Genomic DNA, 17,911 nt, shown 5'->3' with positions numbered 1-17,911 from the left:
CACTCCCACTGCCCTCTTTCCCCACTCCCACTGCCCTCTTCCCCCCCCCCTTTCACCCCCCCCCCCACTGCACCCTTCCCTCTCTTTCCCCAACCCCCTCTCCCACCCCCCCCACTGCCCCCTCTCTCCTCTTACCTCCCCCCGGAACTGAGGCAGATTGTCGCTACCTCGTCATCGCTGACTCAGCAAAGACCAGGACTGCAACCTGAGCCACTCGGAGTGGATATTAATAAGTCACAACGACGATTGATACATTTACCCATTGGGCATCCCCACGCTCTTTCTTTAATGGTGCTGAACTTGGTGAAGAGTGTCATTTAACTCTGGGTAGCGGGACCCCTAAAGTGAGTCTTTTGGTTCCTAAAAACATAAAAGAAAAAAACTATTTGCATTTATATAGCGCCTTTCACAACCTCGGGACACCCCAAACGCTTTACAGCCAGTGAAGTACTTTTGAAGTGTAGTCGCTGTTGTAATGTAGGAAGCATGGCAGCCAATTTGCGCACAGCAAGCTCCCACAAGCGGCAATGTGATAATGCCCAGATAATCTGTGCTGTAGGTTGGGGGATAAATATTGGCTATTGGACACCGGCGATAACTCCCCCGCTCTCTCTCGAAGTAGCGCCATGGGTTCTTTAATGTCCAGCTGCGAGGGCAGAGGGGGCCTCGGTTTATGCTCGTCATTCCTTGTTTCTGTTTCTCCTTTCCCCTGTCAGGACCGGCTGTGTGACCAAGCTCGGGCGGCTGATGGTCGAGTTTCCTCTCCCGCTGTGTGTGACGCGGGCGCTGATTAAGGCCGCCGCCATCGGGTGCGAGTGCCTTTTGCTTCCGGTGGCCGCGATGCTGTCGGTGGAAAACGTTTTCATTCGACCAGGTAAAGATGGGGCTGCAGGACGGCCTCTCGACGAAGAAGAACATAAGAAATAGAAGCAGGAGTAGGCCGTACGGCCCCTTGAGCCTGCTCCACCATTTAATACGATCATGGCTGATCCGATCATGGACTCAGCTCCACTTCCCTGCCCGCTCCCCATAACACTCTGAGAGAAGAAATTTCTCCTCACCTCAGTTTTAAATGGGTGGCCCCTTATTCTGAGATTATGCCCTCTAGTTCTAGTCTCCCCTATCAGTGGAAACATCCTCTCTGCATCCACCTTGTCAAGCCCCCTCATAATCTTATACGCTTCGATAAAATCACCTCTCATTCTTCGGAACTCCAATGAGTAGAGGCCCAACCTACCCAACCTTTCCTCATAAGTCAATCCCCTCATCCCTGGAATCAACCTAGTGAACCTGCTCTGAACTGCCTCCAAAGCAAGTAAAATATGGAAACCAAAACTGCACGCAGTATTCCAGGTGTGGCCTCACCAATACCCTGTATAACTGGAGCAAGACTTCCCTGCTTTTATACTCCATCCCCTTTGCAATAAAGACCAAGATACCATTGGCCTTCCTGATCACTTGCTGTACCTGCATACTATCCTTTTGTGTTTCATGCACAAGTACCCCCAGGTCCCGCTGTACTGCGGCACTTTGCAATCTTTCTCCATTTAAATAATAACTTGCTCTTTGATTTTTTTTCTGCCAAAGTTCATGACCTCACACTTTCCAACATTATACTCCATCTGCCAAATTTTTGCCCACTCACTTAGCCTGTCTATGTCTTTTTGCAGACTTTTTGTGTCCTCCTCACACATTGCTTTTCCTCCCATCTTTGTATTGTCAGCAAACTTGGCTATGTTACACTCAGTCCTAAAGCACCTCCCATGACTGTTACATGGCTGAAGGTGGCAGCCATTGTGCTCACAGTGATGAGATGGATGGTCAGTTAAAGGACATTTTGCCGCGTTAAAGGCGCTATATAAATGCAAGTTGCCGTTAATCTGTTTTTGGTGGTGTTGGTTGAGGGAGGAATAGAATCTTAGAAATTTACAGCACGGAAGGCGGCCATTTCGGCCCATCGAGTCCGTGCCGGCTGAAAAAGAGCCACCCAGCCTAATCCCACCTACCAGCTCTTGGTCCGTAGCCCTGTAGGTTACCGCACTTCAAGCACTTTTTAAATGTAATGAGGATTTCTGCCTCCACCACCCTTTCAGGCATGGACACCAGCAGAATTCTCTGCACCTCTCACCCAAAGGACAGTGTCTCTGACAGTGCAGCGCTCCCTCAGTACTGCACTGAAGTATCATAAAGCATAAGAACATAAGAAATAGGAGCAGGAGTCGGCCATCTGGGCCCTTGAGCCTGCTCCGCCATTCAATACGATCATGGCTGATCCGATCATGGACTCAACTCCACTTCTCTGCCCGCTCCCCATAACCCTTGACTTACTTATTGTTCAAAAATCTGACTATTTCTAACTTAAATATATAGCCCTGGAGTGGGGCTTGATCCCACGACCTTCTGACTAGGTCGTGATATCCCAACTAACCAACAATGGTGATTTGATGACGAGGCAGTTTAACGTAAGAAAGCACTATGGCGAGTAAATAATGTATGTGGCAATTGTGTTAAGGATCCAGATATAACTGATTGAGTGTGGAGCACAGAGAGAAATAACATGTACCGTTGTTAGCTGACCACGGACCGGTGTTTCTGCAATAGTCCACAGTGCCCCCGGTCTGGGCAGGAGGGGAACTGGATCAGCCAGGATGCAGCTCTTGATTGCCGCCCAGTGACTGCTGCTGGAAGCGCACATGTGTGGATTAGGGGTGGGCAGGATCGAGCGTGGCTACCATCACCCCACCCCCCCTCCCCCTATGGTTGACTAGCCTGCTGAAATTCCATAACGAGTCTCCTGAATGGAGATTTGCCACTTCGATAGCAGAGGGGCGGCTGACTGGCAGCAGGCGACGCGGTGCCTCAGTGAGAGTCCGAGCCTGCGGGAGGAAAGAGAAGGTTTGTCAGTGGTCAGATACGGGTAGGAGTGTCCGCAATCCAATCCTGTACACAGCACGAGGCCTCGGGGAGAGGCAGTGAGCTCCCACCATGGGAAGGATTGTAGCGAGAGCTATTCCAGCCACCCTCGCACCACCTCGTGGCCCTTCACTGAGAGAGGGCTGGCATTGGCCCTTCACTGGCATTGGCCCTTCACTGAGAGAGGGCTGGCGTTGGCCCTTCACTGAGAGAGGGCGGGCATTGGCCCTTCACTGGCATTGGCCCTTCACTGAGAGAGGGCTTGCGTTGGCCCTTCACTGAGAGAGGACTGGCGTTGGCCCTTCACTGAGAGAGGGCTGGCATTGGCCCTTCACTGAGAGAGGGCTGGCATTGGCCCTTCACTGAGAGAGGACTGGCATTGGCCCTTCACTGGCTGGGCACTGCGAGAGGGCACGGAGGTGCTGTGGTGAGGATGGTTAGACCCTCCTCAGATAGTAACTAGGAACAGGGGGAGCGAAAACGATGCATAAGAAACAAGGCGTGGATCATAGAATCATTGAAATTTACAGCACAGAAGGCGGCCATTCGGCCCATCCTGTCTGCACCGGCCAACCAAGAGCTATCCAGCCTAATCCCATTTGCCAGCTCTTGGTCCGTAGCCCTGCAGGCCACAGCACTTCAGGTGCACATCCAAGTACTTTTTAAATGCGAGGAGAGTTTCTGCCTCTACCACCCTTTCAGGCAGTGAGTTCCAGACCCCCACCACCCTCTGGGTGAAAACAATTCTCCTCAAATCCCCTCTAAACCTTCTGCTAATTACTTTATCTATGCCCCCTGGTTATTGACCCCTCTGCTAAAGGAAACAGGTCCTTCCTATCCACTCTATCTAGGCCCCTCATCATTTTATACACCACTAAGGTCTCCCCTCAGCTTCCTCTGTCCCAAAGAAAACAAACCCAGCCTATCCAATCTTTCCTCATGGCTAAAATTCTCCAATCCTGGCAACATCCTGGTAAATCTCTGTACCCTCTCCTTGCAATCACATCTTTCCTGTAATGTGACCAGAACTGCACGCAGTACTCCAGCTGTGGTCTAACGAGTGGGTGTAACGGGCTGGTCAGGGGGGCACTCGCTCAGGTCCTGTTGTACTGTGTCCCAACAGGGAACCCGGACACGCAGAAAGAAGCTGAGCTGCGACACCACGAGCTGGCGCTGGAGGCTGGCGGCAGCAACGACTTTGTCACATTACTCAACGTGTTCGAGAAGTGCAGAGCCAGGTAAGGGCGGAGGCGGGAGGGAGGGAGGGTGGCTGGAGTGGGAGGGCGGGTGGAGTGGGAGGGAGGGAGGAAGGACGAGTGGGTCGACTCTGCTTTGCCAGGACCGGAGGGAACAGTGCGGACCTGGGCGTGTGGAAGATGGAGGAGCCGGGGAGTCCCTGGTCTGAGCTGTGTCGCATTGATGGAGGGTCAGGGACTTTACAAAGGCAGTAAGATGAAACAACTTGCATTTCTATAGCGCCTATCACGACCTCGGGACGTCCAAAGCGCTTTACAAGCAGTGAAGTACTGTTGGCGTGTAGTCACTGTTGTAATGTATGAAACGTGGCAGCCAATTTGCGCACAGCAAGCTCCCACAAACAGCACTGTGATAATGACCAGATCATCTGTTTTTTTAGTGATGTTGATTGAGGGATAAATATTGGCCCAGGACACCAAGGATAAGTCCCCTGCTCTTCTTCGAAATAGTGCCATGGGATCTTTTACATCCACCTGAGAGAGCAGACGGGGCCTCGGTTTAACGTCTCATCCGAAAGACGGGCACCTCCGACAGTGTGGCACTCCCTCAGCACTGCACTGGGAGTGTCAGCCTGGATTATGGGCTCGAATTGCTGGAGTGGGACTTGAACCCGCGACCTTCTGACCCAGAGGCGAGAGTGAGCAACTAGGTAGGGTAATCCCGGTGGCTCAGTGGGTAGATCTATCACTTTATAGGCCATGAAGGAATTAGTTGGTGCTGAGGTGGCCGGTCTCTGGCATGGGAGAGGCACTACCATTACTCTCGGTGCCCCTTGTTATGAACCAGAGGTCTGGCTCCTGTTCACTTTGGGCGAGGACAGGATCGTGCATGACCGCGAAGTCCCCCATAGTCAAATAGCCATCAGCATTCACCGCTCGGGACCACCAGACAAGAAGAACGGCCACAAGGGCAAGGTGCTGGAGGGCGCCCTCAGTCACAGGGTTTTGATGAAATAGGGGACGCCCCCGGTGTGAGTCCCAGCACTCGCTGTGCAGACTGTGAGCAGCGGTTTATTGTCAGCCGGTGTCAGACTGATGCAGCTCCCCCTCCCCTCTCCTCCCCTCCCCTCCCCTCCTCTCCTCTCCTCTCCCCTCCCCTCCCCTCCCCTCCCCTCCTCTCTCCCCTCCCCTCCCCTCTCCCCCCCCTCTCCCCCCCTCTCCCCCTCCCTCCCCCCCTCTCTCCCCTCCTCCCCCTCCCCCTCCCCCTTCCCCTCCCTCCCTCCCCCCTCCCCCCTCCCCTTCCTCCCATGCACTCACACCTGTGATCTTCACCTGCAGTGACTCCCCGGCTTCCTGGTGCCGCGAACATTGGATCCACTGGCGAGCGATGAAGACCGCCTTCAGCGTGGAGACACAGCTGCGGGAAATACTGAATAAACTGAAACAGGTGGGCGGGCCGAGGGGCGCTCTACAATTCAGTTAAAAAATGTTTTTAAATGCTTTAGATGAAGAATGTATTTTCTCTCTCTCCCTCGCGCTCTCTCTCACTCTCTCCCTCGCGCTCGCTCTCTCCCTCTCTCTCCCTCTCGCCCTCGCTCTCTCCCTCTCGCCCTCGCTCTCTCCTGCCCTCGCCCCACGTCGCCCCCTCCCTCGCTCCACCTCGCCCCCTCCCTCGCTCCACCTCGCCCCCTCCCTCGCTCCACCTCGCCCCCTCCCTCGCTCCACCTCGCCCCCTCCCTCGCTCCACCTCGCCCCCTCCCTCGCTCCACCTCGCCCCCTCCCTCGCTCCACCTCGCCCCCTCTCTCGCTCCACCTCGCCCCCTCCCTCGCTCCACGTCGCCCCCTCCCTCGCTCCACCTCGCCCCCTCCCTCGCTCCACCTCGCCCCCTCCCTCGCTCCACCTCGCCCCCTCCCTCGCTCCACCTCGCCCCCTCCCTCGCTCCACGTCGCCCCCTCCCTCGCTCCACGTCGCCCCCTCCCTCGCTCCACCTCGCCTCCTCCCTCGCTCCACCTCGCCCCCTCCCTCGCTCCACCTCGCCCCCTCCCTCGCTCCACCTCGCCCCCTCCCTCGCTCCACCTCGCCCCCTCCCTCGCTCCATCTCGCCCCCTCCCTCGCTCCATCTCGCCCCCTCCCTCGCTCCATCTCGCCCCCTCCCTCGCTCCACCTCGCCCCCTCCCTCGCTCCATCTCGCGCACCTTCTCTCCTTCTCTCGCTCCCTAGAGCTTAAACAAAGGTTGATCTCCCTGTTGTTGTTTGCAGAGGAAGGACTTCCCCTCGGAGACGTTCGACGGCTCCAAGACTGAGCTGCTGAGGCGATGTTTGTGTGCTGGGTATTTCTGCAACGTGGCCCGAAGGTAAGCGGGCCCCTCCCTGCGGGCACAGATTGCAGCCTCTTGCTTGCCTCGTGAGTCTCTTAATTCTTTAATTTTGCTTTCATCAGGAAGAGGGAGGTGGGTGCTGTCTCTTTGCATTTTGTGCAGGCGGTGTTAGCAGCACCGATTGCAGCTCCAGTGTGGCACAGGCTGGGTGCGGAGAAAAAAAGCTCCCTCAGCTCCGTCACTGTGGCAGGGCCTTTGGGAATTGTGGAGCCAATTTTATGTCGGGTTCCTGGGCTTCATAAATAGAGGCACAGTGTACAAAAGCAAGGAAGTTATGATGAACCTTCATAAAACACGGGTTCGGCCTCAACTGGAGTGTTGTGTCCAATTCTGGGCACCGCACTTGAGGAAGGATGTGAAGGCCTCAGAGAGGGAGCAGAAAGTTTTTTCGAGAATGGTTCCAGGAATGAGGGACTTCAGTTACGTGGATGGATTGGAGAAGCTGGGGTTGCTTTCCTTAGAGCAGAGACGGTTGAGAGGAGATTTGATCGAGGTGTTCAAAATCATGAGGGGTCTGGACAGAGTAGATAGAGAGAAACTGTTCCCATTGGCGGAAGGGTCGAGAACCAGAGGACACAGATTTAAGGTGATTGGCAAAAGAACCAAAGGCGACAGGAGGAAAAACTTGTTTACACAGCGAGTGGTTAGGATCTGGAATGCGCGGCCTGAGAGGGTGGTGGAGGCAGACTCAATCGTGGCTTTCAAAAGGGAATTGGCTAAGTACCTGAAGGATTAAAAATTGCAGGGCTATGGGGAAAGGGCGGGGAATGGGACTGGCTGAAGCGCTCTTGCAGAGAGCCGGCACAGGCTCGACGGGCCGAATGGCCTCCTCCCTGTTCTGTGAAATCATCCCTCCTGAGACTGCTCCACCGCGACCCCTAAAGGTCAGTTACTGCATGTCATGGCAATGGGCCTGGGACACATTGCTCGCAGAATGTAGGAGAGGAACATATAACCTCTGACAAAGTGTATTTCTTTGCAGGTCGGCTGGTAAAACCTTTCACACCATGGACGGACACGGATCTGTTGTCCATGTTCATCCATCCTCCATCGTACGTAACCTATTATTGGGTTTATTTGTCATTTTATTTTTCCTTGTGTCATTTTCACCGAGGTGGGTGGGTGGGTGGGGTGGAAGAATCACTGCTGACCCCGAGCCTAATATTGTCTGGGGGGCACATTATAGTAATCAGAAACGGGTTTCCCTGGTCGATGTTTACCCCTCCCTGGCCCAGGTGATGCTGAGGCTGTTCACACCCCCCCCCTGCTTTGGCAAAGGTCAGCGAATTCAGGGATCGAGACCGTTAGCAATGTTTTGGCTCTGAGGAAAGATTGGATAGGCTGGGGTTGTTTTCTCCGGAACAGAGGAGGCTGAGGGGAGACCTTATTGAGGTGGATAAAATTATGCGGGGCCTAGATAGAGTGGATAGGACGGGCCAATTTCCCTTAGCGGAGAGGTCAACAACCAGGGGGCATAGATTTAAAGTAAATGGTAGAAGATTTGGAGGGGATGTAAGGGGAAATTTCTTCACCCACAGGGTGGTGGGGGTCTGGAACTCACTGACTGAAAGGGTAGTAGAGGCAGAAACTCTCACATTTAAAAAGTACTTGGATGTGCACCTGAAGTGCCGTAACCTACAGGGCTACGGACCAAGAGCTAGATGGTGGGATTAGGCTGGGTAGTTTTTTGTCGGCCGTCGCGGACACGATGGGCAGGAAAGGTCTCCTTCCGTGCTGTAAATTTCTGAGCTTGGGGCCGCCGTTACCTTTATATGTCTGCCGTGGACTCACCCACTGAATGACCAGGGATCCGAACAACAACAATTGGCATTTATGTAGCGCCTTTAACGTACTAATCGTTCACAGGAACGTTGTCAGTAATGGTCCCTGTAAGCTGCGGGGCTGCGCACCATTCCAGGGGTCCCGAGCAGCCGGCTTTTAAATAGACCAGCTGCGCATGCGCGGCACGGGAACAAAATTACAGGGAACAATGGGTATCGGACAAAAAAATTCACACCGCATCAAAGATTTATTCGGACAGGTTCCCAAAAGCTTGGTCAAAGAATTAGGTTTTAAGGAGCATCTTAAAGGTAGAGAGGCGGCAAGGTTTAGGGAAGTGTAATGTGTGCGTCTGCGAGGATGCTCTCAGGTTTGTAGAGCTGTTGCTGCCCTTCGGTCCCACGCTCCTAATCTTTGGGCACCCGGTGCGGAGGGGAGGGGGCAGGTCGGACGGCCTCCTCGTGGGACTGCTTCTGGGCACGGCCAAGGTGGCCATCAACCGGTCCAGGCAGCGGGCGGTCGAGGGGGTCGTTCAGCCCGACTGCCTGCCTCTCTTCCGTGGCTACGTTCTCGCCAGGGTGTCCCTGGAGGTGGAGCACGCCGTGTCCACCGGTACGTTCGCGACCTTCCGCGGGAGGTGGGCACCGGAGGAACTGGAGTGCATCATCACCCCCGGCAACCAAATTCTAATTTGATTTAAGTTTCCGTAAAAGTTTATTTTGAAATTTGTGGGTTCTAGTGCGCTTGCCAAAAGGGGGCACTTGATTTAAAGCTATGCTTAAAATAGTCGTAGAGCTGTTGCATTGTGAGTGGCTTAGCCAGTCACGTGATGTTCACAAGACTCAATAAAACCCAGTCAGTTGGGTCCAGGTCATCCACGATGAGGTATGCAGTTGTGAGCCTAGTGGATGAACTGGTAATGTGATTGTTAAACCTTTGCTAATAAACTAACTAGTTCTTAATAGCAATGTGTTGCTATGAATTCTTAAGCAAAGAACCCACGAAGCAAATACATTACAGGAAGGAATTCCAAAGCTTGGGGCCCAGGCAGCTGAAGGCACGGCCGGCAATGGTGGAGCGAAGGAATTCGGGGACACACAAGAGGCCAGAGTTGGAGGAACGCAGAGTTCTCGGTGGGTTGTTGGGCTGGAGGAGGTGGGCGAGATGGGGAGGAGTTCAGTTTTGGGCCAACAAGCGGGTAGAGGACAGGGAGTCGATTCTCCCTTGGCCTGAGAATGTTGTGGGATACAAAGGTGGGAAGCGGAAGATAAATTTCAACCGAGAATTTAAAAAAAACAATACTCATTGCAGTAGCTTTTCTAAACCTGTTCCCAGCTATTTGATCAGGAAGGCCAGCTCGATTGGATTATCTTTCACGATGTTATGGTCACGTCTAAGATCTATGTGCGGACGCTGTGCCCGGTCCGTTATGAGTGGGTGAAGGATCTGCTGCCCAAGCTGCACGAGATTGACGTCTACCAACTGAGCAGCGTGGCAAGGGATGAGGTGACTGAGGGTAGCATCCAACAAAGAAAGACGATACACGAGACCAAAAAACAATCGGGTGAGTTGTTGCTCTGCACCCCCGGCCCCCCAATCCTCTCCCCTCCTTTCCCGAGGACACTGACCTACGCTGGCCTATGTCCGCAGTCAACCTTCAATCCCCACTGGTTCACAACAGCACGTTTTGGGTAAGCAGGGGACTTTGTGGTGGAGTGCACTCTACAGTCTTTATTGATGCACAGTAAAGGTGGTTGATCTTACCTATGCACAGAGGGTGGCCATTTCCGATTTCTGCATCTTTCAAGCACTCTCATAAAACTGTTGTAAGCTATGCCCCTTTTATACATCATATATTGACTACATCAAAGGAAAATGTCATAGATAAGACTGTATGACGTATCTATTACCAAATCCTTTGAAAACAGACTATTAGAAACATAGAAATTTACAGCGCAGAAGGCCATCTCGGCCCATCGTGTCCGCGCCGGCCGACAAAGAGCCGCACGGCCCTCGGCCAGCAGCCCTGATGGTTACATATAAACCTAGGAACAATGGCAGAAAGGTAAAGAGCAACCAGTCCGCCCCACACAACCGGGATACCCCTTGCACTGCAACATTCTGCACTCCAACCCAACCAGAGCCATGTGATCTCCTAGGAGAGGCAAAAAAACAGATGAAAAAACCCAGGCCACTTTGGGGGGGAAAAAATCTGGGAAAATTCCTCTCTGACCCATCCAGGTGATCGAAACTAGTCCAGGAGACCACCCTGGCCGTATTCGATTCCCTGCAGTACTTACCGTCGTATCTGTGCCAGCCAACAAGAGGTTATCCAGTCTAATCCCAATTATCAGCTCTAGGTCCGTAACCCTGCAGATTACGGCACTTCAAGTGCCCATCCAAGCACCTTTTAAATGTGGTGAGGGTTTCTGCATCCATATTTCATGTAAACAGTTTGCAATTGTTCACCATTCCCCCTGCAAGAGACTTCCTGATGTAACTGTTAATCACATCCTTGAAGGAAAAGCTTCACCACTTGTTCTCTGTAGCTAATAGATTGCTTATTATCCATATTTATTACCCTAAAATGAAAGTTACATTTTATTACCTTAAAACTAAACATTAACCACTCAGGGGTGACATCATTACTAACACTTTATTCCCTTACACAAGCACTTTACAGCTCAGAAAACAAGCAATGCATTATTTTTACGACACTTCAAAGTCATCCTGTTTATAGCGGAAAGCCTGTTAATCCAAGATACAAAGAGGTTCGAGTGTTACATTTTTAACTCTCATGATGTCCAACAGGGTATGATTCCTCAGGCCCCACTACTCACTCCAGTGTTCGTTCTTCATGTCTGAGCCTAGTCAGTGAGTCTTTTTATAAATTCATTCTCAATTTGGGCATCGCTGGCAAGGCCAGCATTCAATGCCCATCCCTAATTGCCCTCGAGAAGGTGGTGGTGAGCCGCCTTCTTGAACCGTTGCAGTCCGTGTGGTGAAGGTGCTCCCACAGTGCTGTTTTTTTGTCCCAGCAACGATGAAGGAACGGCCGATATATGCCTAAGTCTGGGTGAGGTGTGACTTGGAGGTGGTGGTGTTCCCATGCGCCTGCTGCCCTTGTCCTTCGAGGTGGTGGAGGTCGTGGGTTTGGGAATATTGTCGGGCTGTTCAGCCGAGCCTGATTGCGTTCCCACCTGGCGTTGGGCGCGCGAGGGGACTTCCAGCAGGGACCCCCTGGATTGTGGTTGGGAGCAGGGTTCTCATCCCGAGCCTGCGGACACTTGGCCGAGCTGCAGTGGCTCCGTCGCTACCCACGTTGAGGCCATCAGGGTAGCCTGTGCCCGAAGGTCATGGGTTCAAGTTCCACTCGAGGAACTTAAGCACAAAAATCCAGGCTGAGGGAGCGCCGCACTGCCGGAGGTGCCGTCTTTCAGATGAGACGTTAAACCGAGGCCCCGTCTGCTCGCTCAGGTGGATGTAAAAGATCCCAAGGCACTATTTCGAAGAAGAGCAGGGGAGTTATCCCTGGTGTCCTGGGCCAATATTTATCCCTCAATCAACATCATAAACACAGATTATCTGGTCATTATCACATTGCTGTGTGTGCAAGCTTGCTTTGCGCACTTTGGCTGCCGTGTTTCTTGCAGTACAACCATGACTACACTTCAAAAATACTTCATTGGCTGTAAAGCGCTTTGAGACGTCCGGGTGGTCGTGAAAGGCGCTAGATAAATGCAAGTCTTTTAGTCAATTAAACTAATCCCTGTGCCATACTACTGACTAAATCATGGTGCACCATCGCAAATCTTGTGTCAATAATTGAGTCCACTCAGCAAGAAAACGGAATGAGAGAAAGAGCTGGAATTTGTATTGCACCTCGCTGAAATGTCCCGAAACCCTTCACAATACAATGCATTATTTTGGTGCGCTCACTGTTGTTATGTCGGCAAATACAGCAGCCAGTTTGCATAAAGCAGCAATCCACAAAGGGCAACTGACAAGCAATCTATCTTTGGTGATGATTGTTGAAGGAGCAATGTTGGCTGAGGACACGGGGTAGAACGTCGCTGCTCTTTGAATAGTGCTGCGGGTTCTATAACGTCCACCCGACACCATCGGAACAGGGCTTGGGTTCAACCTCTCGCCCGAAGGACGGCCTCTCTGATCAGGCAGACCTTGGTGCTGCACTTGGTGCGGGACTGGGACCTGCGCCCACCACCTTCCGAGTCGCAGAGAGTTCTGTCGCTGAGCCGAGCTGACCATGTGGTCGGCAATGATTGCTTCTGCTGCAGAGTAACTCGCCTCAGTGTGTTCTGAGGCTCAGGATCAAACCACTCCAGCTTCACTGTCCTGTTTTGTGACCAAATCTCTTGACGTGTTTGATCTAGTACAAACTCTTATTTTTTTTTTTTACCCTAATTTTCCTCCATTCAAGGAAGATGCCGATATGGACTCGGTGCACAGGCCACATGCACGTCCTGCCCTCTGGTACAGTGCCCTTGGGGCGATTCTTGCTTAGCCTAAGCAGAGAGTATTGGACAGCTATTTGAACACGTGCCTGCACACAAATATATGTATTTCCCCATAGAGGCTACTGGATAGCGACCGAGAGCAGGAATAGTGGTTGATTCGTCCCCTTGCCCAAAGGCACTGAGGTCAAGTGTAGTACCTCAAGTACTAGCCCGTGTGACAACAGCTAATTCAACACAGAGCAGAAAGCAAACCCAGGGCCCCTCTGCCCTGCAGCTCAGCCATGCGCTGGGTGTGAAATCATGTTTGCAGCTATTTTATTGCGGAGTTTTACGATGTGTAGTTCGCAAACGTCAGAACTGAAAGAGTTAACCTGCGTCGAAGAACGCAGAGTGCTGCTGCTTTGAGGGTTTAGATAAAAAGAAAGACTTGCATTTACATAGTGCCTTTCACAACCTCAGGACGTCCCAAAGCGCTTTACAGACAATGAAGTATTTTTGAACATAAGAATTAGGAGCAGGAATAGACCACACGGCCCCTCGAGCCTGCTCTGCCATTCAATAAGATCATGACTGATCGGATCTTGGCCTCAACTCCACTTTCCTGCCTGTTTCCCACAAGCCTTGCCTCCCCTGAAGTGCAGTCACTGTTGTAATGTGGGAAACGCGGCAGCCAATTTGCACACAAGCAAGCTCCCACAAACAGCAATGTGATAATGAGCAGATAATCTGTTTTAGTGATGTTGATTGAGGGATAAATATTGGCCCAAGGCAATGGGGATAACTCCCCTACTCTTCTTCGAAATAGTGCCATGGGATCTTTTATGACCACCTGAGAGGGCGGACGACGTCTCATCCGAATGTTGGCATCTCTGACAGCGCAGCGCTCCCTCAGCACTGCACTGGAGTGTCACCCTACAGTTTTGTGCTTAAGTTGGTGATGTTTAACTTGTCTCTCTCTCTCTCTATCTCTCTCTCTCTCTCTCTCTCTATCTCTCTCTCTCTCTCTCTCTCTCTCTCTCTCTCCCCCTCTCTCCCTCTTGCAGAACAAGTCCTGGAGGAAGCCCTACGGAAGCTAGAAAAGAGGAATGATGAGACGTCCATATCGGACGCCCGGGCTCGATACCTTCAGCGCAAACTAGACAAGTCGCGGAGCCCAACGGGCCAGTGATGGTGCAGAGGAGACGGCAAAAAATGGGGAGGCTGCACAGGAATTCCAGATCCCAGTGCCTGACTCGGGCCGAATGGCGTACAAGTCCACAGTCGTTCTCTGGCTCTGCAGACAAAAGGCTCCGAATCTCTGTCAGGAGGTTAATGAATAGTGGTTGATCTCCCACGGCATTGCGCACATGGAATTGAGACCAAATATACCCCTGGGGTGTAGTGGGGCTAGAGGGTGGGGAAATAATTGGAGCTAGGCACAAAGGAATTCTTTCAGTCACCATCTTAAAGGGGTACATTCTTATTTTTAAACTGTATTTCTATCACAAGTTCCGATATCCACATTCATAATGAAACGACCCATGTAAACCTGTCACGCTGTAATTGCACCCTCCTGCCAGTGGTGTCACTGCAGCACCTCCTTTGGCAGGAAGGTGTGATTACAGCATGTACATCTGCAGTTTGCAGATCCAGTTTCCATTATAAATGTGGACTTACAACAGAAAATGTTGACGAGGAGTGCATGCAGATGTAAGATTTTTACGATAAATAGGTACAGATATGAACCGCCAGTCAAATCCTGTTCCATTGATGAAAACCAGCTTGAAGCACGGGAACCACCCAACTGCTCAGAACCTCTAATGTTGCTTTCTGAAAGCTATAAAGTTAGCTCGGCCTTGAAACACTGCCAAGGAATATGAGCCCCTGAAGACTTGATGTGTTACTGGGTTTAAACAGGATTGAGCCGAGTGGGCAGAGGAGATTCATATGTGCGAATTATCCGTACGCTGATATTTGTACAATAACTGGCAATAATATTGTGTTTTTAATGTAACATTCGTTCCGAGACACTTCACAGAAAAGGGAGAGAGATAAAATGGATGAAATGAATAAAGAGCAGTCATGTGGTGGCCGGGCTGTACAGATGGATGCTGCGGTAAATTAATCTTTGTTTTTTATTTAACTCTCCCAGATTTATTTATTTTTATAACTGTGTTTTATAAAGTATGAAATTAAGCAACAAAAAAAAATTGTTTTTAAAATGTACCTTTTGTAATGTTCCATTCTTTTTAAGATTAAGAATAAAATTTAAAATGGCTGCAACCTACAATCCTCCCTGAGCAGGGGAGCATCGGCGATTAATTATTGTTTTTCTTTTAAATTGGGGATTAACCCTTTCACAGCTGCCGCAGGCAGGTGTGAGGACACTGAAGCTATTGGGACAAAGTACTTTCCTGATTTCTGTGTCGGTATTTTTCAATCTGGTTTTATTATTTTATAATTCTGCTGAAACTTCTCTTAGTCCACTTGTGATTTAACATAATGAATTTGCTGCAGGTTGCATCTCTGGACTAATCTGCTTCATGACAAAGATTGCTTCTGATCTCTTTGTTCCCGCTCCATCCCGCTTCCTGTCCTCTCAGTGCTGACCCATGTCTGAAGAGCGCAGGTTCTGTACCCTACTGTTTACACGATCCATTCTGGATACGTCTAACGTATTTGCTTCATGGGTTCTTGCTGAAGAATTCACAGCAACACATTGCTCTTAAGAACCAGTTGGTTTATTAACAAAGGTTGAACAATCACACTACACATTACCAGTTCATCCACCAGGCTCACAACTGCATACCTCATCGTGGATGACCTCGACCCAACTGGCTGGGGTTTTATTGAGTCTCTCACAATTAAGTCACTCACAATGCAACAGCTCTACAACTATTTTAAAATAACTTTAAATCAAGTGGCCCCTTTTTGTAAGGGAACTTTGCCAAATTAAATTAAAATTCTGTTCCCGGGGGTGATGATGCACTTCAGTCCCTCCGGCGCCGCGGAAAGCCGCGAGCTTACCAGTGGACATCGCGTGCTCCATCTCCAGGGACACCCTGGCGTCAACGTAGCCGCGGAAGAGAGGCAGGCAGTCGGCCTGAACGACCCCCTCACAGGTGCATACATTACAACGTCAAGCCTGTCCTTGGCAGGCGATTCACTCCTAGGAGCCAGGTCCTGCGCCCTCTCGCCATCCACACATGCGCGCTTTCCGTCGTTCACTTGATGGCAAGCGGGAGCAACGTTCCTGCTAAGCTGCATGGCTGCACAGCGGCCTGGAGGTCCCACGTAGGCCACTCACCGGCTTTTATAGGGGAGAGGCCGCACATGCGCCAAAATCTGAATGAGCCGCGCAGCTAGTTAAAGGGACCGCGCACCACCAAAAAAGAGGGAACGTTGAGCAGGATTGGAAATCCTGGCTGATTTAAGCCGAAAAACCCAATGAAATCTTGGACCTTACTGATTTGTACAACCTTTGCTCCCCACAGCACTGTGGGTGACTAGTGGCGGTGAACTGGACAACCACATTTTTAACTTAAAGAATTGCATTTATGTAGCGCCTTTTATGACTACCGGATCATGAAGTACTTTACAGCCAATGAAGTACTTTTGGAGTGTAGTCACTAGTTGTAGGAAACGCGGCAGCCAACTTGCGCACAGCAAGCTCCCACAAACAGCAATGTGATAATGACCAGATAATCTATTTTACCGACGTTGATTGAGGGATAAATATTGGCCCCAGGTCACTGGGGATAACTCCCCTGCTCTTCTTCAAAATAGTGCCGTGGGATCTTTTACGTCCACCTGAGAGAGCAGACGGGTCCTCGGTTTAACGTCTCATCCAAAAGACGACATCTGATAGTTATCAGCACAATACTCTAAACTATGTATAATTAAGCCCCACGGTCTGGAATTCTCTCCGTTAACCACTCCACCTCTCTTTTCTCCTTTAAAACCTACCTCTTTGACCAAGATTTGGGTCACCAGGCCTAATACCTCCTTGGGTGCTCGGTATCAAATTTTGTTTGAGAACGCACCTGTAAAGCGCCGTGGGATGTTTTACGAACTTAAAGGCACTAGATAAATGCAAGTTATGTCCCTGCAACAATACAAGGTCCTCTCTGCTGTGAGTGTCTGTTCTTGATTCTCCCACAGACTCTATTCCAGTCTAGGCTGGGCTGCCGAGGAGGGGGAGGTGGGTGGGCGGAAGAGAGAGTGGGGAGAGGTGGTGGCGGGGAGAAGGGAAGGGACAGAGTGGAGGTGCGGGGGGGGGAAGGGGAGAGGTGGTGGGAGGGGAAGGGAAGGGAGAGAGTGGGGAGAGGTTGGGGGGGAAGGGACAGGGTGGGAGGGGAGTGGGGAGAGGTCGGGGGGAGGAAAGGAGAGAGTGGGGGGAGGTCGGGGGAAGGGAGAGAGCGGGGGGAGAAGGGAAGGGAGAGTGGGGAGAGGTCGGGGGGGGGGAAGGGAGAGAATGGGGGGAGGTGGTGGCAGGAAGCGACGGTTCTTCACACAGCAATGAAGAGACTATCGGAAGACAAGTCAAACTGCTCCACTCTTGTGCAACTGGTTAGCGGGGCCTGTGCTGGGTGTCGGCCAGTTGCTTGTCCTTTCAGTTGGTGGATTAGTCCTGCCACAGGGTGAGCTAACAAGGTAGGTGAGGAATACAAACAAAGAAATGAAGATTAATGCTGTGGTTCATTCACACACAAATTGAAGCTTGTGCCAGCGGAAGGGTAAATCTATGGTTTGCAAGTATTTAAAATTCCATTGGTGTATTTATTTACGCATGTTAAGCATATTTAGATTGCAAATATTATGTGATCACAAGCATATGCAAAGAGTAGTGTTTTATTTACAAGCCTATTGGGTTTACAGTGTAACGATCAATGTAACTGCACACAGGCGAGAGACCTTGCCTGTATCTGGAGCAGCCAGGCTTGTACAGACCTTTGGAATTGACTCTGAAATGATTTTTTTTTAAAAGACAAAATCCAATCCATAGTAAATCTGGCAGAAATGTGTTGCAACAGCAATCTTTAAAAAAAAAAAGAAAAAAAATTTGACTGCCTCCTTTCATCAGACCAGGGATTGAATGCAACCTGTTCCAGTGTTTTGACTAGTGGCTATAGTTACTTGTAGCCATTGAAGTCTGTCTTAGAACATAAGAATTAGGAACAGGAGTAG

At 51.0% G+C, this 17,911-nt stretch overlaps 1 protein-coding gene across 1 annotated transcript in view; it reads left to right on the top strand.

Moving 5' to 3' along the window:
- dhx40 (DEAH (Asp-Glu-Ala-His) box polypeptide 40) overlaps window positions 1-15,007 on the top strand; it is a 37,788-nt gene extending 22,781 nt beyond the window's left edge. Inside the window, exons 11-17 of the mRNA XM_070858002.1 lie at window positions 717-874; window positions 4,037-4,151; window positions 5,448-5,556; window positions 6,370-6,464; window positions 7,471-7,540; window positions 9,603-9,831; window positions 13,789-15,007. Coding sequence (XP_070714103.1) covers window positions 717-874; window positions 4,037-4,151; window positions 5,448-5,556; window positions 6,370-6,464; window positions 7,471-7,540; window positions 9,603-9,831; window positions 13,789-13,913 — 901 coding nt within the window. The 3' untranslated portion in view covers window positions 13,914-15,007. The remainder of the gene's footprint in view (window positions 1-716; window positions 875-4,036; window positions 4,152-5,447; window positions 5,557-6,369; window positions 6,465-7,470; window positions 7,541-9,602; window positions 9,832-13,788) is intronic.
- Window positions 15,008-17,911: the final 2,904 nt, after the last annotated feature.

This window comes from Pristiophorus japonicus, chromosome 16 (genome assembly GCF_044704955.1).
Source record: "Pristiophorus japonicus isolate sPriJap1 chromosome 16, sPriJap1.hap1, whole genome shotgun sequence".
Lineage (NCBI taxonomy): Eukaryota > Metazoa > Chordata > Chondrichthyes > Pristiophoridae > Pristiophorus > Pristiophorus japonicus.
This window is presented reverse-complemented; position numbering and strand designations above follow the sequence as displayed.